This window comes from Ambystoma mexicanum, chromosome 1p (assembly GCF_040938575.1).
Source record: "Ambystoma mexicanum isolate Mex_15411 chromosome 1p, UKY_AmexF1_1, whole genome shotgun sequence".
Classification (NCBI taxonomy): domain Eukaryota; kingdom Metazoa; phylum Chordata; class Amphibia; order Caudata; family Ambystomatidae; genus Ambystoma; species Ambystoma mexicanum.
In genome coordinates this window covers 523,779,739-523,803,536 of record NC_090921.1, presented here as the reverse complement: position 1 = coordinate 523,803,536, position 23,798 = coordinate 523,779,739, and the positions used below count along the sequence as shown (strand labels likewise).

The following is a 23,798-nucleotide window of genomic DNA, read 5'->3' as shown; positions in this document are numbered from 1 at the left end:
GCATCCGAGATGACGTGCAGTGTCTTCATAAAAACACTGCAGGCCACCTCGCAATCCCCGTTGATGCAACGCTATCCCAGCCAGGACAGGCTCAACCCGGTCCCGGATAGCCACGTCCGCAGGGAGAGGAAGGCCAGTTGTTGTGCGCTCATCCCCTCCCTGAAAACGGGTCTGGACGTAGGCATTCCTGCTGGTGCCGGATGATGCAGTCACAGGATCAGGGACAGGATTACACACAGGCACCTCCGCGGCGGCCTGTGCTGCCTCCTGTCCCTGCCCCTGCACTGCACCACTAGCACCAGTGGAATCCCCACCTCCAGACCCTGTGTGTGGTGTGTCCCTTTCCACGGCCGCCTCCTCCATCAAACCCCCACCAACCTGGATGACTCCATGCAATCTTCCTCCGTCGGACCCTGTGGGGTCTCAGCTGCCCCTTCTGCTGCCGAGGAGTCCATCTTCGACCTCCGCCTCTTGGACCTACCCTCGGCAGCTGCGGCCTGGGATGCGGCACCCGACTCCTCACTCCCCGACGAGATGACAACCTGGGAGGGGAGCCGGGCCTTGCGTCTCTGGCTGGTGGTGCGATCCCTGCCGCTTTGCTCCACAGTACCCTCTCCGCCCTCTTCTTCAGTTGGCGCTGCAGACAGGGAGAGAGAACACAGGCATCAGGGCACTGTACAATGGACTGATACACACATGACAGTTGTACATGAGTGGCAGTGTCAAACTTCAGACATGGCATCACACTCCCCAACACACATGTCATTTCAACTCACACACACGAGCAATACAACAGCAATATTCCACCAGGCAGCACCATCCATACACAAACAATAGCACGAGCAGCCGAAGGTGAGCCTGATGTCACATGAAACACGGGGAGTGCACAACACATGCACACACGCCACAAGACCTCTATGCATGTGTACATCTCCACAAACTGTCGCAGTGATGACATCCCCATCCATGTCACATCTGGCATTCTGCCTTCTACATGTCAGTGTCACATGCATCCATGTTGCATCACAGTTGCACACTCGTCAAATACACACACATGCACATGTACACAGTGCAGATACATGCAGCAGGAACCACCATCCATGTGAGACACCACAACCATGCCAACATACATACACAGAAATTCAAACGTGTGCTCCCACACCTGCATTTGGCCAGCATGCTTACCAACACAAACACCATTGTTGTGTCTCACACATGAGAGGACTTGCATGTGTCAGCCTCACACCCCTGTACATACACATCCATACTTGGCCCTACAAAAACACATGTGTAACCTGCACACTACTGTGACACCACAACACGCACAGCGTCCAATCAGTATGCATGTACACTTACCGCTCGACTCCAGACGGGTCTGCCTCTCAAGGACCTGGACGTGGAGCGCTGGACCTTAAAGAGGCGCTGGGCCTTGTCGAGGGTCCAGGACCTGAAGTCCTCCCAGCGCTTACGGACATGTTTTATGTCGCGGACTGCCACCCCCTCCTCGTTGATGGCAGTCACGATGTCCATCCAGATCCCGGTCCGTCCTTCATTGTCGGCGCGCAAACTTCCAAAGAAGGCATCATACTGCCCCAGGACTTGCTCCACCAGGACACCAACTTCCCTGGCACTGAAGCTGGTGGCCCTCTGCCTCTCTGGCTGGGGGTTGCCAGTGGTGCCAGATTGTGTTGTGCCTGACATGGTAACCCCAGAGGCAGGTGTGGGTGGGCAACTGGGTTCTGGGGCTGGGCTGTGGAGTGATGGTATCCCAGTCGGGAGTCTTCGGTTCCAGCAGGGGTGCTCACAGCAACTGCACCCCTGGCTCACGTGCAGGCAGCAAATAGCAGGGCACGTGGGCAGCAGGCAGGCAGGCAGCAGCAAATGGCAGGTGGGAGCGTGCTCAGGGCTCTTGGGGGCAGGAAAATGGCCTTTTGGGCAGGAGCATGGTCTTCCGTGTGTTTTCACGTGGCCAGCTTGATACGAAGTGATTTGGCACGTGAAAATATTGCACGTCAGCGTGTAATTCGAGGAAAGGCTCTTAGCGCGTAAGCGCGTCTGTGACGTGACACGCAAGTGCGTTTCCCTCAACACGGGTGCATGTTCATTGTACACGTGGAAAAACTGCACGTCCGAGTGTCAGCTCGTGTAATTGGCGGAAAGGGCCTTAGCGCGTACACACGTAAGTGACGTTGTACGTGTGGGCTGGTTTAAAAGGTATGTGTAGGACGCCATTTTCTTGTACGTGCTTTTCGTGGAGAGCGAGTGGGTGAATTTTGTACTTCTTGTTGGTTCACACGCGATTACTTCACAACGGTTCAAGTTCGTTCAAGTTCGTACTCCCCGTTACCTCTGACAGCGTTCAATTCTTATTTTGGCCTGTTTCCTTAAACAGCGTTCAATTCTTCTTTTGTCCTGTTTCCTCAGACTGCGTACAATTCTTCTTTTGGCGGGGATGTTGCCAACGCGCACACGTGCATCTTTTTCACGTTCTTTTTCCAGGCATACAGTGAGTCGCGCACGTATTTACCAACTGTGCTTGACCCGTGTGTCGCGTACCCCTTCAGAGGTCATTGTAGGCTGCGTGTATTACGCGTACACTTATTTTTGTGTTTCTGGGTGCCACAGCGTAGTGCGGGTAAATTTTTCCATGCACGTGGTCTACGAGGGGTTGCGTGCACTTTCATTTTTGTTTTCGAGGTGCCTGTGCATTGCGTGACCCGTCATCTTCCACCCATGGTTGTGGGAAACGTAGCTGACACCATCCCAGCTCAGCCCTTGTTGGACCGGCCCATTTTGGCACCTGAACCGGCACAGGATGACTCCCAGGCTGACTTCCAAGTCAGCAAGTCTAAGCCACGTGTGGCGGTGCAAGTTGCTGTCACCAGGCCACGTGGATCTGGGGCAGCAATGTAATCTGCTGCCCCAAGTAGGCAGGGTGGGGAGGCTGCAGGGGCAGCTGCAGCTCTATCCACCCCAGCTCTGAGTCTCCCAGCCGGGACAGTGTCGGTCCAAGTCCATCATACCGAAGTTGGCCCTGCCAACATCACTCTGCAGCCAATGCCTGCACCAAGACCTATGGTCATTGTGCATTTGCACACTCCTAGTACCCAGTCCAACGGCTCTTCTGCCCCTACTGACCAGAGCGGCGTAAGCTCAGGATCCGCACCACCTTTGAAAAAGAAGAATAAGGGTTCTCTGGCACTACAGGCTGAGACCCCAGGCTACACACTCCGGTACGTCAAGGAAGCCTAGCTTTAATGAATCCGAACTTGATTCACTTGTGGCCTATGTGTCGGCACATAGCCGCGAAATGGTGGTGACTGCAGGGTGCAAGACCACACCTGGTCAACGTAGGGCACACTGTCAGACTATCGCGGACATCATTAGTGCCCTTGGATTTGTGAGGCGCACAGCTGATGATTGCTACAAGCGGTGGAATGACCTGAAACGCAGAGCAAAGAACAAGCTGGCCTCAAATCATGCCTCTACTCTGGTGACTGGCAGTGAGTCTCCACCAGAGGACAACCAACTCACTGAACGTGAGTCTGTTGCTGGAACCTTCGTCACAGAGGAACAGGTCCAAGGCGTGGGAGACCTACCAGATTACGACGCATTGTCCGGTGAGTGCCCATGCATGTGTGTGTGATCCATGTGTATGTTGTTTGGGTGACGGGTTCTGATTGAGTGCCAGGTGAGGGTGTGTACTCCTGAGTAGTATGGGTCACCAATGTGCTTCCTCCAAAACATTCACCAGCCTTGGATTTGGGTATGACAGTGTCCCTTCTGCCCACAGTAGCCAATTAGCGCCACATTACTGCAGTTGCCCTTGAACTGTCACCTTGCAAAAACATTGTTCTTAATTTTTCAGTGTTCATTCAGGCGGATTGTTTAAATTGTCCCATTTTTGCAACACATTTGTCAGCCCTAATGCCACATATGTGACATGCTTCTGTCATTGATTGCACCCCACAATGGCCCACATTTGTTACCTTGTTATGTAAATGATTAGACCATTCAGGCTGATTGAGTATTGGCCTGCTCACATTAATTTTTGGGGCCTGTTGGAATGTGGAATATGATCGTTGTTTCCTGTCATGTTGAAGTGGCCAACCATTGATGTGTACATCTGCCTGCAATCACTGTATTATTGTACACTGGATGTGTTGCAGTGTGTGGCACATGCATATTTCGTCACACTATTTAGCATTTTTCATCTCATCATGTCCATTTCACATGGCTAGGTGACCGTACTCATTTACTGACATATGGCTGTACTTGTCAAATGTACCATGGATAGGCTACATGCCATCTGTGTGCTGGCATGTGTCATGTATGTGTATTGGACATGCCACTCACAGGCTAATGTGTGATGCCAGTGCTAGCAGGCATGCAGCAAATGTGTTGCTTTTCCATCTTGGTGTCCTCAGTGTGTGCTTTTTGCCTCCCCTTCCAACTCATTGACAGTGCATGCATGCCAGGGTTATTGTCATGTGGGATATGTGTAAATCATGTACTGGATCTCTGGCTTGTAAGGCATATGTGTGTGCTATGGTGCTCATACCTGTTTCCATTTGTTGTCTTTCATGTTTTTGCAGGTGATGACGCACTTGATGCTGTAGAGGTGGAGGAGATGGTGCAGACCCAGGAGGAATCTCAGGCACGATGGGCACCAGTGGAGGACATGGTGTGGTGGTGGGTGAAAACCCAATCTTATTGCAGACCATACTGTCCAGGGGTGTCTCTGGTTGCATTTCCCCAGACCTATATAATTCAGGTGCTGAATCGGATGATGAGACTAATGTGCTGTCCCAGGTGATTGTTTCTGGCAGGGATTCTGTTCTGTCCAACCCACCTGCACCAGGGGTAGAACACTCTATGGGGATGTCAGTGTTGGTAACTCCGCCTTTGGCAGTTACGGATGCAGGGTCACACTTCACAACATCCGATCCTGTACCTGGGCCAGCAGATCAGAGGGGGAATGCAGTCCTGCAGCCTCAGGCAGTGCCAGCACAGCAAGGTGCAGATCGCCTTGCCCCAAACCGGTGTGGTGCCCGCCAACTCGGTGGCCGTGCGCCACTAGGCAATATTGTATGGGAAAACTCCATTTACGGTATTGCAGCACAACAGGGAGCATCAGTTGAAATGATGGCTCAGGCAATGTAGAGGGTGGCCACTTCCATTCTCCCCCCTGAAAGGCAGACGGAGCAACAACAGCAGGCAACATACACCATTTGCCAATCACACAGGGAAGACATGGTGGCGTCCAACAGGGACCGACGGGCGGCACTGGAGACTCTGCGCTAAGCCAGATCTATAGAGTCACAGGGCCACAGGGAAGCCCTGTGGGTAGTACTCCATAACCTCAGGGAGACTCTGGGTGAACTTGAGGCTTCCCGAAATTTTAGGCCAGAACAGCAGTTGGAGCAGCTCACACGTTCGCTCTAAGCTGAGCTGCAGGCAACTCGGGAGGAGATCCGGGCATCACGCGAGGCCATGCGTGCAGAATTGCAGGCAACCCGTCAGGTGCTGCATGGGGATCTCCGTACTATCATCCTCCAGAATGAGACCTTCCACACCCGCATGCTTGCTGCCATGGAGGACCATACCAGGGCTTTGCGTGGGCTGCCTCCCATAGCACTCCCATCTCCTGATGCAGCAGCAGAGGGTGAAGGGAGCGACAGCAGCAGTTCTCCCACAGTAGCGTAGCCGTGCAGGCCATGAGCCCATGGAGGGTTTTTTTTTTCGCAACATCCACGTAGGTGGGTGTTGGTGTGCACCCTGTCCTCGAACATCCTGGGTGCCCCCCCATCCCCCACATGGGCATTTTTTATTTATTTATTTATTTTACAGTGTGTTGCCTTGTGTGGCTCCCGTGGGCATCCACTGTGCATTCCGGCTGGGCACATGCAGGCTTGTCCTGTGTTTGGGTTAGATGCTTGGGTTCCTGACACACACCCCTCCTGCTTCCCGTTTCCATGGACTTGCAAAGGGTGTGACCAAGTGACAGTGACTTACACAGTGACATTGGGCTCCCATGAGCTGTGTGGGCAGTCTGTAGTCATAACTGTGTGGACATCCCTAGTGGGGTTTGTTTTTGTCTTGAACACTGCATGGTGTATTGATATGTGCTTGTGCATCCATGTCTTCCTCCTTATTCGCAGGTACCTTTTTCATGTCTTCACAAGGCCATCTCCTTTGCAGATGCAGTTCATGTTGTATGCAGTACACTGACACATTTGCCTGACAGCAACACTCTGCAGTTGGAAGGGGACGATGTGCTGGCTTATTCAGGTTGTAAGACTTGCACTACTTTGAGTTTGTACTGTCATATTTTGGCAATGTTTTATGCTGTGTTGCTGTATTGTGTTGCTGGTAAGTATTTGGTCATGTGTGCTGCTTGTTATTGATTACTGGGAGCATATTGTCTGTGGCCTGTTTCCATTTGGGACAGTGCACTTTGTGACACTTGTGTCATGTGTTGTGCATTCCTTTGTTTGCTTTCACATTGCATGACATGCCATGGAATGTTGGGTGGCGGAGATTGGGAGGGGTTGGGTGACATGGCGCTATTTTCATGTTGTATATTGCAAGGGTGTAGTCATTCATGCAGACTAAATGTGTCTCTTTTTGTGACACAGCATTGGTTGTCTTTCGGTAGGTAGGGATGCACACAATGTAACACTTCCAGGTGACCAATCTCAGGCTGGTATGGTTGTGACAGTTGACTGTCCCTTATGTCATCATCAGTGATTGTCAGCTGGAATGTGCCAGGGCTGTGTGCACTCCACAGGGGTATGATTTTAAGTGAAGTAATTAGCCACCAGCTGCGTACAGGCTGCCTCACCACGTGCCCTTTCCCCTCACATGCGCAGGGGCCGTGCATGCGGTTGGGGATGTGGGGGCACCACCATGTTCACCGGCAGGCCCCAGCATGTTGCAACGTTGTGCAGGACACATGCTGACACTATGATCCTGCACACTACTGGGGCCGCATATAGCAGCTGCCCACCACAGCGGTCAAGGGAGCGAAAGCTTGACTTGAGCACTCCGAATGTGCGCTCCACTATGCCCCGGGTTGCAATATGGTCTGTGTTGCATCTTACCTTGGGTGGTGTGGTGGGGTTCCGAATTGGCGTCATCAGGTGGGTGCTCAGAGCATACGCACTGTCCTGTGGGGAGGTGATGATGGGTATCATTAGTGGGGTTGTGACATTACTCAGTATCTGACATGCATTTATACTCACCAAGCAGCCATGTATCGCCATGCCGCCCAGCTTCTAGGTCCCGGTTTACGGTTGACATTCTGTAAATGAAACTGTCATGGGTGGACCCTGGATAGTTGGCATATACTGAGGTGATGATTCCCTTGGCATCACATACTACCTGCACGTTGATGGAATGCCAGTGCTTGCGGTTTCTATAGATGTGCTCAGTTTCCCTGGGAGGACATAGAGCCACATGGGTACAATCAATGGCACCTAGCACTTTGGGGAAGTGTGCCACCCCGTAAAAATCCTGGACGGCAGCCTGCCTTTCTGCAGGTGTTCTGGGCATGTATATGTGCCTGCGGACTGATGGGCGTGCAGTCATGATAGCCAACACCTGATGTAGGCAGCGTGACTGCGTGGCCTGTGACACCCCCCCCACTATGGCACTTGTCTGCTGAAATAAACCAGTGGCCAATAAGTGCAGTACATTGAGCACCTTTTTCAAGGGGCTCAGTGCTTGGGAGCACAGGGTGGGTGATGCGAGGTCATCCTCCCACTCACTCACCAGGTCGAGTATTATGTGAGGTGGAAACCTGTACCTCACATACACCTGGTCATCAGGCATCCCAAAAAGGCTGGTCCTGGGTGTAAAAGTTCTGGCCCTGACTATCCTCCTCCTCCAGCGTTGTCCCACGACCACTGCTGCGAGGAACGGTATATTCATCGTAGTGTCTGAGCTTGTTTGTTGTTTGCGCGCACTTTCATGCTGCGCGGGTCCGCGTACGCCTGCTTCCTGCTGGCATATGTGTTTCCGGATTAGCGCGTCTTTTTTGGCGCACTCGTTTCCCCTGTTCAATTCCATGAATACGTGTTGTAGGCGCGCGTGTGGGCGTTCCGCGCATTTGCCTCCTGTACTTCCCCCGTAACGCCCACATTTTCACATGTTGTTCCCCATTCCGCGTGTTACGCCCCGTGTTCCGCCTACTTTGTTGTGTTCCCCCCGCACTATGTGCGCTTTCGCTGTGCGCGTAGCGCACGCAGTTTGTTGACGTGTGCGCCCACATGCGCCATGCAGGATTATGGCACACATCCCAGTATTTACATGTGCACGGACTTCCATGAATCGATGTGTGCGGCTTTCGCAACGTTTGCACTGCGATTTTCGCACTTGCGCTGCGATTCGCACGCTTTCACACGCTTGCGTGGAGGTTTTCGGCGCACATTAATTCCATGAATCGGCCTGTTCATCTTTTTGCAGTGTTCCCCAAGGGAACTGCACAGGATTCTGCCTAACACCCTGCACACTTTCGTATGTCTGGAATGCCAGACCAACAATTCATATTGTGCATTAACAATATTTTCAAGTAAATCTATATATTACATATGTATAAGAATGCATCAATTCTGGAAAATAACAATTCAGACAAATAGGGTCACAAGAACCAATCTTTGTTTAATTCGTGATGGTGAAGGTGTAGAGGGCCCAACGCGTTTCGAGTGATGCAACACTCTTCATCAGGGGCAATTTCAGATTCAAGAAAAAGATTATATACCATTTTTTACATTAAAAAGTTAGAAAAGTGCAATTCTTAAACCTGCTTGATTGAACGCAATATGCAAAGAAACTTTTAGTTTTCCCCCTTTTTTCCATTTGTGATCCATATAAATCCTACAAATTGTTTTTTTTTTCACCATTGGTATTATGAACATAATTAAACCAAGATTTATGTTCTTTAGACAAATGTGATACAAATGAGTCGTCTGAAGTAAAATGCTTAGTGACTTTAAAATTACGCCATTAGGATTTATTAGTGCAAAATCTAGTTGAGGCTTCATAACCACATGATGTTTTAGGAGAAAGTTTCTTTGCATATTGCTTTATTGGGATTTTGGATCAATGTTTCCACAGTGACATCAAAGTTCTTGCAGAATGGATAGATTGTATTGTTCCCATCTGGAAAGCATCCAATTATCACCACCCAGGGTTTCCTTACGGATAAGGTCCAGGACTTTGGCTTTAGGCGCATTGATGACTTTGCGATACAGCATGAATGTTTAACAAACCCGTTCTGGAAGGGGTCCGCTAGGTGGGCGGAACAAATCCAGGTTTGAAAAGCGTCCAGTGCCAAAGATGCGAACACCTTCCCTAGCACATCCAAGAGGGCGATTGATCTGTAATGGCTTGGATCGTCTGTCGCACCTCTCTTGAATATGGGTACGATGGTGGCTTTTTTCCAAGATGATGGAATATCCTGGGTGTAGTTGTACCATCTGGCCCAGGGGCCCTTGAGTTGTTCAGTTTGTTGAGTTTGTTTAGGATTGATTCTTTGTCTGCAGGGATGTTCCAGATTACTTTGTCGTTCTGCTTCTTTCTAACAGCGGGCACGTTCTGAATATTGTCGTGCACTATCTGCGCAAATAGGACAGAGAAATGGGATATCCATCGAGCCTCTCCACGTTTTTCTGGATGTTATCATTCGTCTTGTTTGATATCCCCTTAATCAGGTTCCAAAACTCCTTCGGCTTGGTTCCGCAAATGGCTGACATAAACTGTAGCAGAGTAACGCCGAACAGATGCTATCGGTAGTACCTAAGCCAACTCTTGTAGTTGCGGACAGCCATTTTCCATCTTGCGAGAGTTTCAGAAGATGGTGCTTTTTGATAGATTTTCTTTAGTCGTCTATGCAATAGTCTTTTTTTTCCACAAGATCTCTATTATATGAGTGTTGATGTCCTGCTTGAGGTTTGGTTGACTTTGCGGCAGACAACAAGTATAATCCAGGTCGCTTCTAATACTTTTTGCAGGGTTCATGCCATAGTTCCATAGTCGGATGTACTGAGAGTCAATTTGTCAAAGGCCTTTTTCTGAGATCTTTACACGTTTCCCCCCCACAGACACCTCAAGTGGTAAGGAGTTTGAAAAGGGCTGGAGCCTGGACGCCAAACCTTCTGTAATAAGAAGATTCTGGTCACTGAATGTCGTCGGCTCAATCCTAAAAGGTATAGATCTCAGGGAAGAGGTCCTTAGAGACAAAAACGTGGTCTATCATTCCTTTTTGGCCTTCTCTGTGCCACGATGAAATCTGTAAGTTTGGTTTTGACCGAAGCCAGTGGAGGTTGTGCATGTCCCTGGTTGCCATTAGCTCTTCGAGTAGTTTCCCTCTTTGCCTTACTGGGAGATTTTGGTTGCGATGTTTCGAGTGGTGGCCAATCCCTTCACACGCTGCGTTGAAGTCGCCGTTGACTATTGTGCTGTGATCCTGATTTTTACCGCCAACCTCGCACAGCAGGTTCAGGAGCACATTTTCAAATTCCTCGTTCTTTGTCGTGTCAGGGTTCCAATACGCGTTGATTGAGAAAATGTTTCCCTCTTTTGGGGGATAAAGATCTCTTGCCGTCTATTTCTAGTTTAAAGTCAGCACCAGGATCCAGTGCGGAGAAGTGAGGACTTCGAACACATCAATGCCTGATCCTGCTCGGACTGTGGTTATAAGCCCAGCTGATGGTCGTCTAAAGGCCCCTTTCTTTGCAGATGTGAAGATTATTTCGTAGCCATCCAGTTGAGGTTTAGTGGTCAACCATGTCTCCTGTAAGCAAACAATATCAAAATGGCCCAGATTGACATCAGTTGATTTGGTTAGGTGTGCGAAACCCTGCGTATTCCAACATCCTAATTTTAACAACTTACTTGACGTTGTTTTAGCTCCGTTGGTCTTTCCCCCGTCTGCAAATTGAATTCTCTCTTTAGCCAATGATGGCTAGTTTTTTTCGGTGATGTTTCGTGTCAGTCTTGGGCCGAGACCAAGACCCTTGATTTTCGACACTTGTTCCTTTTGGATTTGTCTGTGGTAAGTCGTTTCGTGGTAGACGTGAGGATCTTTGGGTATGAACTGTTGACTGATCAGGGATTTCCTCCTTACCAGTTTGGTTTGACTGTATATTTGTATCTGGTTGCGAAGATGTATAGGCTCTACGTCTGTCCCTGCCCCGATCATTATGAGAGGGTCGAACATGAACCATCCTGCTAATGTAGTGGATGCGTGAGCCTCCAGTCGTTGTCAGTGAATTTTTAGAGCTTCTTGAATCCACGACTGGTCTTCTCGGAGTGTCCACTTGTTTCTTTGAACGTGTAATTTCTGTTAGCTCATATCCCAAGATCAGCAGGCTTTCTGTTTCTTTCAACAGTTGAAATTTGATGATTTTAGAGTTGAGATGGATGTATGAGTAATCTTTTCTTCCTGACGTACTGGGTTCCACCATCCATAGATCATTGTTCCGGATGTATCTCAAGCTCGGTATTTGTATTAAGACTTTGAGAATGTTAGTTCTGTTCAATGTCTCTCCGCCAACCTTAGGTTCGATATATTTCACTCTTAGAATACAGTCACTTTCAATTTGCTTTAACTCAGTTTTTAGGTCCCTTTCACTCATGTCTTCTCGAGCTTTTAATGTTGTTAATAGCTTGTTGATTCTGTAGGGAGTATGTAGATCTATTTTAATTAACGGCTTCCTCTGTAAACTTGGGAATGTTTTGGTCAACTTTCGACTCACGTCTCCGAAAGTGAGCGTTCTCAGGCTGGGATCTACGTCTTCTCCTGATATTGTCACATGCTCCGATCATTGAATGAGTTTTCTTTTGGTTTACAATGGGTGACCTTAGTTTTTCTGAGCCGCAGGACCGGTCTTTTTGATTCTTTCTGGAGACATCAATGGTGATAAATACTGGTTGTGAATTATGACTTTGATTGGTGGTTCCAGAGTGGGAGTTGCTATAGCCATCTCGTCGGCTTTTCTCTTCGGGGTTCTTCTCACACTAATTTCAAAACCGGTCTCATCAATTGTGAGCGAGCTCCAGTCTGACTGGTCGTCCACGATCAGCACTGGGTTGATCGCCTTTACCTTTCCCGAACTGTTGCATGCAGGGGTTTGATGTTTCTGTTGAGAGGAGTCCACCTCCTGGTTCTTGGGCGGTATGTCGCCCGTTCGGGCCACAGGTTTGGTCCATCGCTTCCGGATTTGAGGACTTCGTGTCGGAACTATCTTGTTGTAGTCGTTCTTGGAGCTAAAGTGTACAATCTACTTTTGATGATTGAAGATACCGTAGGAGAAAACCTTAGGGTTTGGGTCTGATCCTTTGTTGTTCGCCCTCTTACATCCTGCAGGCTTTGTGTATGAGAAAGGGTTAGAAGCTATCTTTTGGGATCCAGCGATTGTATCACTTGGCTTGTTTTCATGTTTGTGCTCCTCTTCTTCTTCTATTATTGCAATTATGGCATCAAGAGGGTCGGTCAGTTGTCCAGGTTTTAAGGCAGTGACACTCCTGGCTTGTTGGTCTGCCACTCTAGATGACTCTAGATTAACGGATGGCAATACTTGCAGATTTGTTTGGGTGTGTTTTGCCAATCTATTGCCATCTTCACCACCTGCTTCATAAGAGGCAGAGGGGAGCTGTGAGGGTCTGGAGAGGGCCGATTGATTGGTCTATCCTGGCTGCCAGGGTGCCCTCGGTCCCAACGATGTAACCTTCCAAATAGTTTAACTTAGACTGCATCAGAGCTATGATCGAAGTCTGATCTCGCAGAGTGTCATTGATGCTCTCATAGAGCTTACTGAATGGTGCACGCGCAATCGTCTCCGTGGACATGATGTTTAATAAGTCGACTTTTTTTTTAGGCGAGTCTTGCGGAGGTGGATGTTGGATTTCGCTCCGTCTTCGCATTGGGATAGGAGTGTGTGACAGATCTGTGGGATTTTTTGACCCACTGTCTTTGACGGGGACAAAACATTTGCGCTTAGACCCAGGTGACGTTGAGATTTTCCAAGTCAACAAAGGGGAAGTTGGTGTTAGTTGCAATCGCAACCCCTTTAGACCCCTCGCTCTCTCGTTTTGTGAGCCAGTGCCTGTTAAGTGTTGTTTTAGAGACCTCACAAGGGGGCGATGGCCTTGGGGTTGTTCTCGTCTCATCACTTCGTCATTGATGCTTTCAACTTCCACATTTGTAATGGCTGTGGCAGGACCAAGGGTCCTGCCGATTAGCTGGTGGTCCATTCCTACTACTGTTATGGGTTTATTAGTGCAATGCCATCTAAGTACCGGCATACTTTCTGCCAGCATCGTGGGGGTTTGAGATTCAGGAGCCCTAAGGGCTATGATGGAGCCCCCTGTTAAACCTTGTGTTGCTGTAATGATTGGCTCGTGTTTCGAAAAACTTGGCAGTATTTCGCTGTCTGAGAGTTCATGGTGGAGATTCAGCTCAGTCTCCATTTTCCTTTTAAAGAAATAATTCATAACTGCCACTGTAAGAGGCTTAGTTGGGCCTTTCTTGGGGCTATTTTTTTTTACTTAAAGGGGCCGTTGGCTTTGCAATCTGTCTTCTTCTAGTCTTGCTGCTAGTATAGCAGTTAGTTTTTATGTAAATAGTAGGTGCCAGATTGCGTTGACCCTCATTTAGAGGTCTTCTTTTAACTTTTTTCATATTCACAATGAGTCCTGGCAGTCGACAGCTTCAAACTCCCCGAGTGCCATTTGGTCATTCAGTTTGCAGGAGGGCGGCCTCTTAGGGCTACCAGGCTCTGTCGGGGCCTCTACCCCCCGCCCCCTGTGAGAATCACTAGGGTCTTGTTTGGGGTCAACTGCCCAAGACGATGGGGATTTCGGTTTAGATGGTGCACATCGTTTTAGTAAAAAAGAAAGGTGGATTCAGCGTTTGGCCAGGAACAAAGTCCAAACCTTCAGCAAAATTGGCAACTTGTAGCGAAGATCCCTGGAAGTTAGTAACCGCTAGGGCAGAGGGGGCGGTATAGGGTTGGAGTGATTGTGTCCCACCTTTGTTGCTATTAGCAACAGCCATTATCGGCCCCTCTGATATAGTCAATGGGGCCGATTGCCCCACCTCCAAGTGTGAGAGATTTGAAGACTGAGACCCTGCCAGGATGGGGGTCGCTAATGGTGTGATTGCACCTAGAAGTGGTTTTGCATGGCCTGCAAGAGTCTGCCGGGGCGTGGGAGGAGAAGTGTCAACAACGAAAGCCTCTCCATGCACCAGCGAGTCGACTGTCATTCTTGCTGTCTTCATTGCAAGATCCAGAGAGTGTACAGACGTTCCCGGGGAGGCTGCTCGCTTCGGCACCCTCTTCAAGTTGGATTTAGATAGGTTTGTTTCCCTCGGCGGTCGAAGGACACAGTGTGAAAGCTCTGCCTCAGTCCGTGTGGAGTATTTGTAGAGGCTCAGGAAGCTCAGGGAACAATGGGGCTTCTTTATTGATTTAATGAAAGTTTGTACCCCACAAGATGACGCCTCCTTGTCAATCTCCTTCTTCTACACCAGGCAACGCACACAGCCAATCTGAAAAACAGATTTTGCCCCCGACGCCAAGGACTACAGTGTATCAGGGAACAATTTGAAGCCGTATTCGTGCTAAAGACCACATTTTAACAAAGTTCTCCTATCATCAAAATAAGGCATGTGGTACACAAGTGCACTGGGCCAAACAACTAAAGGGCCATCTACAACATAAACAAGTTCAGGCTCTACTTTAGGTTGCAAATGTACTTTTTATTAGTTGCTATGGTTTTAGCCAGGTATACGCCTGTGGTGCCAGAATCAATTCATAGTGAGTACAGTAACACCACAATCAGGTTCATAGGAGATAGTTCATGATAGTTTTTTTTTTTTTTTGCATTTTTAAAGCACTCACCTGGGGGCATCGAGGCGCTGTTACAGGAATATGTCTCTTAGTTGCGTATTTATAACACACTTAAAACCCAGAGTTTTCTAAGCGCAGACCAGGGGATCGAACCTCTGTTGCTTCATGTCCCCTTGTTTCCAAGGCGAGCACGTTGCCGCTGAGCTATCCTCTCGGGAAAGAAATGTCATGAACAGACTCCCTTGAAAAAGACTTGCCGAGTAACAATCTAAAGCACCTTTTAACAACTCATCCCCTTCCTCCCTGAAAGAGGTGCTGTTCCTTGTTTTCTGAATAGCAAAATGTAAAAACCAGACGCTGGTGAAAAAGATGTCCTTTCTGTACAAAATAAAGACAGACACCCAACTGATGCATTCTTTGTCTTTCTTCCCCAGGCCAAAGTCTTTGGTTTGAGCCTAATTGCATGGCCTCTTAGAAAGAATTCAATACTGGTTCCTAGCATCCTAGGTAGAAGAGCGACATGAGTTACATTACTAGAGTCCCTCACAAATCGGGTGGGTCAAAAAAGAATTGCCAGCATAAGACACTTTTAAATAAAGAAAGGTACACACCCAGCGTCTCCTCATGAGGAACGGCATTGTGCAAGTTAAGAGGGACCACCAATGATGGAGCTGCACCATGAAAGACCGAAAAGAAAGTGTGTTCCATTGCATACACATCCAACAATAGTTGTCAGGCCACTGGCTCTCTAGTGCATGCGTCTTGGAGGCAGAGTAAAAATGTGTAGTAAAAATGTGGGTGATAGCACCTTGCCTCAAAACAAACCTGCAGGGTATGTGGGAGAAAGAACAGCACACAGGCAAGAAGAATATCAGCGGGATGAAGCAATGTCCAACAGACATACTTGGTGAAGAATCCCAATGAAAAAAAGATTTGCGAGAGGAGGTCAGATCGTACATGAAGGGGAGGATCCGCTGATGGGATCAACGTCATCTTTAAAACTATTTGTGGTGCAAGTTCTCGGGTCATACCCCTTGAACAGGATTCTGCAACCATTGGCTTTCCAGATGTTTTGGACTACAACCCCCATCGGCAGTGGGCACCACAGTCAATAAGGGAAACGCAGGAGTCAGTCCAAACATCTGAAGTGTCACAGGATACAGAACACTGCCCTTTGAAGATGATTTACCATAACTAGAAGTGAAAAAGGATAGGATATAGGAGTATTTAAGATGCATGTTTCATGGCTGGGAATATTCTAATGTGTGGCTTTTAGGACCACAAATAACTTCACGTTAGGCATGCCCATTTTTCAATTTTGCGAAGAGAAGTACCCTATTCCCAGTTTGGGAATCACATGATGTGAATCAGTCTCTTCCAAGACCTATGAGGATGTGACTATTTCTACTTTACTACAATGTACTTTCTCAGAGATTAATGTCACCAGGTTTTGTGATGACAGTATGGATCGTTGGACCCAATGTTTGTTAAGTTAGTGTGCAAGTGTTTTTGGGTTTAACTCCAACAGCATGTGGTTTATCCTGCTCATGTTCGATAAGCAGACACTAGATTTTGGCATCTTGTGCAACACTTTAAAATAGTGCTCAGTATGGAAAAACAGCTATTATTTTGATAAGTATTTGGAAACTAACAAAAGATAACACATTCCATTCTATATCCGACTGCTCCTGAGTGTGACCTAAATATCCTTAACTAAGATTACAAGATCTTCCTTAGGACAGTGTTCATTAGTGTCAAACATCCTTTGAATCTCATCATTTTGAAAGCAGACCAATTTTAAGACCAATCACAATGACCAAAAACAAATCTGAATAGGGCACCAGGGTTTAAGTGGCTCTATGGTGTACCGCTTGCCCTCATACTAAGGGTCACTGGGAGAAGTTTACATATATAAACTTTTCTTTATTTTTTAACACTCTCGCAAGCACAATTCTGGAGACCACCGGCTAATGGCTGAATAATGAACATATGTAAGAGTCACAGTACAAAAAAGTGTGTCAAGGCGCCTAATTTACGAAGGTTAATGCAGAAGTGGATCCCATGTTCACTGTGCTTTGAGAGGCTCAGCGTCACACCTCATTGATGATGTTCAACAAGGCTGAAAGATGTGTCTGGTTTTGCTGATGATATTCTTATTCAGAGGAAAATTGCCTAGCATTTTGTTGCTGGAATGCCTGCGTGTGTGGAACCAGGATGATAGGCATATGGATGTTTCTCCTATGGTAAGGTACAGTGAGCTAAAATATGGTTATAGGCACCACTGAGCGGGAACCATCCCTTGGAACATGTTATTTGGCCTTGTTCATTCTCACTAAACCCACATCTTTGCCGAAATTATGAGAAAAGCAACCTTCCAATCAAATTGGATATGAAACAAGATGAAATTACTGGTAGATAAAGGACTTACCTGGTAACAAAATACCACTGGCTACACATTCCAAAACTCTGCGCAAGGCATCTCCAGGACCCAAAGGACCAGACACACTGCTTAGTACCCTTTCCACCAGCAACTCCATTGCCTACAAGAAATGGGTAAAGGAAAATTGATTGAGTGTGCAAAAAAGAAAGCAGTTAACACAATGAACGTACACAATTTCAGTTTGGTAGATGAGATAAGGGTTACTGTAGCAGGTGCTCTTGTCTTTACTTAACGTTGGAGTACATGATGAAGCGATACAGGTCATAAACAGAGCCAAAGAAACGACTAAGAAAACGTTACCGGTTTTATTACCTTCTATACTGGGTCAGATTTGCTAGCACATCTCATCCCTTCCGCCCAACAAAGGTGCACCCTAATCCACAAAGTGCATCTAAATGTGTGAAAATTAGATGCACATATTCTGATGCGCTACTCCAATCCCTGTGTGCATTTGTGCAAATAGGGGTTCTTTTCTGCGCATTTCAATGCGCATCCTGAGTCCACAAATGTAATGAGCTCCGAGTCTCCTGGGGCGGCCATTCCGCACCTACCCTGCCTTTGGAATACGGCGTACCCCAAGTTTCGGTTCTTGGCCCTTTCCTATTCTCAATCTACACCTCTCTCCTTGCCCCTGTTATCTCTTCATTCGGCATTTCTCACCATTTCTATGCTGATGACAACCAGCTCTTCCTTTCCTTCTCTTCCGACCTCCACCTTAAACTCTCTTCCTGTCTTACTGCCATTAAAAACTGTATGTCATCCTGCTTTCTTTCCCTCAATACTGATAAGACTGAAGTCTTATTTTTCCCCTCCAATTCTCTTCCCGCTCCCTCTCCTCTACCTTTGATTCACTTTACCCCTCTAATCTTCCTATCTCTGCCCACGCTCACAATCTAGGCATTCACTTTGACTCCTCCCTCTCCTTTTCCCACCATATTTCTATTACCTCTCGCGCCTGTCGCTCCCACCTCTTTAATATTTGCAAAGTCCGCTCCTTTCTCACTTTCCATGCTACTAAACTTTTAATCTCCTCCCTTATCTTCTCTCGCCTCTTTTACTGCTCCTCTTTACTCTTTGGACTACCTGCTGCTCACCTCGCCCCCCTCAAATCTATCTACCATTCTGCCATCCATATCCTCGGTCGCCATGCCTCCCGAGACTCGATTTCTACTTCGCTTTCCTCCCTTGGCTGGCTTCCCTTTCACTCCCAACTTAAATTTCATTTCCTCTGTCTGGTCTTTAAATCTCTTCATGACCTTGCGGCCCCTTATCTCTCCTCTCTTTCTACACTCCTTCTCGCTCCCTTCGTTTAGCTGACCACTTCCTTCTCACTGTTCCTCCTTCCCTGTGTGCCCCCTCCCATTTCTGCTCCTTTCAGCTCCTAGCCCCTTTGCACTGGAACTCCTTACCTCTCTCAATCCGCTCTATACCCACCTTCTCCCCCTTCTGCACTTCCCTGAAATCTCTCCTTCTCCATTCCCCGCCATGAAACCCTCCCTGCCTCCCAATCCCTCTCCTTCCCTCGAATCTCAACTACGATCCTCGATCTTCCCCTTTCCCCTACCCTCCCCCATTCTCGCCCCTATACCCCTTCTGTTTCCCTCCTCTGTCCCTTCCTCACCCTTCCCTCACAGTTTAATTGCTCTACTTACTGTTTTTTTGGTTTGATTCATATTTGTAAATTTCTTCTACTGTTATAATGTTATATTTATCCAGTTGTTAAAATGTAAAGCGTTTTGGATTAAAGCGCTATATAAACATAATAAATACAAATACAAATATATGCAAAAATACAAGACCTTCCACTGTGTCTGTTTGGCCTAAGCGTAGGGGGCGTTGCTGCATTAGATGGTCATTTTTTAAGGTTTCATGCATTATCCTTGAAGTGGGAGAGCAGAGGTGCATTTCTAGCCTTTAAACAAAGATAGAAATATATTTTTACTACATACTATGAAATGGGTTCTGGAAGCCTGTAATACAATGTTGTTGGTAGCGTGTTCCCGACACTAATGTATTCAATGAGGGGTAGCCAAGTGCATGTTCGCTCTTTTGTTCAGCCCCCACAGAAATGCGCAGGTCACCTTTCAGGATAAGGTGGCCTGTGCATATCTGCAATGAGCGTAAATAAAAATAACGCATTCTCTGCACTTTTAATTTGCGCTCATGTTTAAGACTCTGTCCCTCAGTCTTTTAGGGCTTTCATTCCTATGTGTGAGATGCCACTTCATTGGACAGAATATCAGCAGATGCCATTGAATTTTAAGAGCATAGAACCTAAGCTAGTGCCACCTCTCTCCATCCCACAGCCAGCTCCTCCCAGTTCAGTTCTCTTTTGTGTGCTTACTTGTATGCTTACATTGTATGAAAGTACCTTTTGGCCATGACAGAAAAGGTGTGTGTGAAATATGAATGAAGGGGCTGAAGTATTAAGGCTACTGGTTTTGCTATAGTGAGTAACATTTTGACTCCTGGATCTGGTAACTCCTTCATTACCACATTTGGTTGGAAGTCCAAGCACAATGGAGCCGTTGTTGCAAGAAGTCCATCTAGCCTTAAATGTTTTTATGCTTTTCAGCATAAATTAACTGGACTTGGTGTCGGCTCTGAAACCGACATGCAAAACATAATGCTGGTGGGGCGTGGCGGGGAGCCGACTGAGAAGCATGGCTCCATGAATGCTCCTGCCCAGCCCCGCCATCGGAGCGTATTTCTGCAGCCGGGAGCTACCGAGCTGATCTGCAAATCTCCTCACAGAGACATGATTCCCCACCGCACCTGAATCGCCGGGGCTCTACTCCCAAAATTCAGCACCCGCTCTAAAATCAGCAGTGAAAGTGGAGCCTCGGGCGAGGAGGAAGAACCAAGATGGCGGCCATCCCCAGCGGGCCGCAGTGGGGGAGGGGTCCCACTCCCATGAACGGCCCGAGGTCCTGCCAGGCTGGCGGCGTCTAAACCCGATCCCAGGCGAGGGACAGCAACTAAACCTGATACTGCCGATTGCTTCAAGTGAGCCCCTGCAGCTCGCGCAGGGTGCCCTGGCTGTCTGGGATCGCTGATGCCCATCCGGCTGCTGAATCCCCAAGCGTGCACCAGCCGTGCAGGTAGGAGAGCGCTACACCAACGTGGGATTTCCCGCGAGCTCCGGAGGATAGGCTCGCCGCCTGGGGCTGTTGCGGTCCTTGTGGGTGCCCTCCTCCCCGCGTACGTCCTCCGGAGCCACGGACCCTTCGGTGCTCCTCTGGACCGCCCACTCCACCACTCGCAGTGGAAGCGCCTCCTCTAGTCCACCGACCAGGTTGGTGCCCGGGGGGTGCTACGCAGCACCGGCTGCCTGGAAGAACTGCTCACACCTCCGCTCCCACGTCTGCACCATCAGCCTGACCCTGTGAGGTCTGGGTCCCAGAGCTCTTCCAGGCCCTGGCTCCTACCAACCCAGCAGATGCGCCCTGCGTAGATCCTCCTCCTGCAATGCCGACGACGCTCTCAACATACCAAGAGCTCAAGGGGGCAGCCGCTCCTCCAAGATGGCGCCGTTGCTAGTTTTATCTCTCTCCCTTCTGAACACAGGCTCGCTATACAAGCATGGTGTGGAAATCTCTGACCTTACCAACGAGCTCAAGCCTGACTTTTTCGGCATAACCGAAACCTGGCTCAATCCTGACGTTCCCACTCAGGCCACACTTTCCGTGCCTGACGACTACACTCTCTTTAGAGCAGATCGTTCGTTAGGCAAAGGTGGCAAGTGGCAATGATGTGCAAGTCAAGTCTTGAATGCTATGAAATTCCCCACACTTCGCCGGAAGGTTGTGAGAGTTTGGGTGAAAATAAAAACTTCCCCGCACACCACATTAAATACACTCACGATTTATCGTTCATCTAAGATCATGCCCCTTTTTGAAGAACAGTTTAGTGATCTACTGGCCCAGATCAGTACCACTAAGGGCCCAGTTATTGTTATGGGTGATTTTAACTACTGGGCCATCGACCAACAGGACAAAGCAGGTACTGACCTTATGGATACCACCACCTCCTTTGGCCTTACCCAGTGGATGGAGTCTCCCGCGCATAGTAAGTGTCACACTCTAGACTGGCTCCTGTCCCAAAACACTAACATCGCTGACATTTTGATCATGCCATGCATTTGGTCTGACCATTTTCTCATTCAAGCCAAGATCGTACTACTCCTCCTCCCAAACTCAACACTAACCCATGCATACAAAAAATGTCCCGTAACCTAAAGAATCTTACAGCCCCTAAATTTGCCTCACTACTGTCTACCCAGCTTCAACCCCTAGACAGCTTTGCTGATTCCTCAAAACTTATAAACCATCTGTCTACTAACATCAAAGAAGCAGTTAACGATCTCGCTCCATTGACAATGAAGGCAAGTAAGACTGAAACCACAAAGAACACTTGGTTCAATAACGAAATTCTTACTACCAGACAAGAAAAGAGAGCTCTTGAAAGAGCCTGGAGGAAAGACCCTAATGATAACACCCTATCTAAATATAAAAAATCCATTATCAACTACAAAAAACTCATCATAGAAGCTAAGGCCATACACTATAACAAAAGAATAGTGAATGCTAAATCTAACACAGGGGAGCTTTTTAAAATCTTAGCGGAATTTCAAACTCAGCCTCCACCCACTAATAACATCATCAAGGAGAACAAGTGGTGTCAGGGTATTCGTGACACCTTTCTTCTCAAGTTTGATTCTCACAAAGAAAAAATCTGTAAAGCCTTAGGCAACGTTACTTCCACACAATCTCTTACCGATACCACTTCACTTAACACCCATGAATACATTATCCCTCAATTTTCGTTTAAGCACTATACGGAAGACGAAGTATCCAAAATCATACAGGACCTTAAAGCCACGTCCAGTCCTGCTGACGACTGCCCCACTAGTATTCTTAAGGAGTCCTTGGACTCCATGGTTCCATGGATCACCAAACTGGTTAACCTTTCCTTTGATGAGGGTCTGGTGCCGGACATGCTAAAGTCGGCATGGATCACTCCTCTACAGAAAAAGGAAAACCTTGATCCAGCCAACAATGACAACTACAGGCCCATAACTAACGTGCCCTATGTCCTCAAGATACTTGACAAACTTGCCTACTTACAGCTACAGGCCCATGTTGAAAAACACATCTTGGGTACCCGTCAGTCGGGATATAGAGCACAACATGGGACCGAGACAGCTATGTTGGAGCTCAAATCTACACTAGCCAGCATAGCTGATAAAAACCAAGCTGCTTTGCTCATGCTATTGGACCTCTCTGCAGCCTTTGACCTGGTTGATCACAGCTTACTGGTGTCAAGGCTCGGAGAGGTCGCCAACTGCTCTGTGACTGCATCCAAATGGATTGCTTCCTTTCTGGGTCCCAGAATGGTAAGGGTTTGCATTGGTGATAATCAATCTTTTCCAATCTCTCAGACTTGCAGAGTTCCTCAGGGCTCCTGTCTGTCGCCGCTGCTCTTTAATCTTTACATCCGGCCCCTTCTTGACCTCTTGAACAAACTAGGAGTGCAATATACAAATTACGCCGATGATACTCAGGTTGTTATACAGTTGAGTGGCTCATATGGCAGTGACATGGAAACCATCAACAAAATATACAAAGCCATACAAGATTGGATGGCCTGCAATTCTCTTGCCCTGAAGGATAAAAAGACCGAACACCTTATCGTGGCATCTAAAAACACTCGGGCGAAACTGGATTCTAACTACAACAGTTTCCATATAGCCAACAATACCATTATCGTTCAAAAGAAAGTTAAGACATTTGGAGTAGTTCTTGATGAAGAACTCTCCATGAAATCCCATGTTTCCAGCATTAAATCCAGCTGTGGTCATGTAAACAAGAGAATAAGATATCTTCAACCATTCATTTCAGAAGAGAACTGTGATCTTTTGTCCACTGCCCTGGTTAATTCAAGATTGGACTATTGTAACAGTCTCTTGGCAGGCAGCTCAGCTTCTAATATCCAATCTCTACAGGTGGCGCAGAATAATGCTGTGCGTAACATTTTCAATCAGTCTCGTCATACACACATTTCCATCTTTAGCAAAAAACTCCACTGGCTTCCCGTCAAACACTGCATAACACACAAGATGCTTACCACGACCCACAAATGCCTCAGTCTAAGCAGCCCCATCTATCTGTCATCCCCCATAAGCATCAAACCTAATGTGAGGAACATTTGCTCTTCCTCTGCGATCATTCTCAAACATCCTAAATTCAGGACAGCCAAATTTGGAGGCACTACCCTTGATGCTCAGGGCCCTCTTCTTTGGAACACAATTCCAGCAAAGATACGACAGATCCAAAGCTATACTGTGTTCAAACGTGCTGACGTCTTCAACTTGGAATAATCCTCTGACTCTTCCATCCTTCTGTTTTATGCCTGTTGTGTTTGTCCTTGTTTTGTTCTGTGTGCGCCCTGAGGCCCACGGGCATGTTGGCGCGTTACAAAAAAAATTAAAATAAATAAATACT

The 23,798-nt window shown here is 47.7% G+C and overlaps 1 protein-coding gene across 4 annotated transcripts in view; it reads right to left on the bottom strand.

Moving 5' to 3' along the window:
- ZFR2 (zinc finger RNA binding protein 2) overlaps nucleotides 1–23,798 on the bottom strand; it is a 2,121,586-nt gene that overhangs the window by 201,593 nt on the left and 1,896,195 nt on the right. For all 4 annotated transcript variants that reach the window (XM_069649412.1, XM_069649413.1, XM_069649415.1 and 1 more), the window contains one exon: nucleotides 17,284–17,395. In XM_069649412.1, coding sequence (XP_069505513.1) covers nucleotides 17,284–17,395 — 112 coding nt within the window. The remainder of the gene's footprint in view (nucleotides 1–17,283; nucleotides 17,396–23,798) is intronic.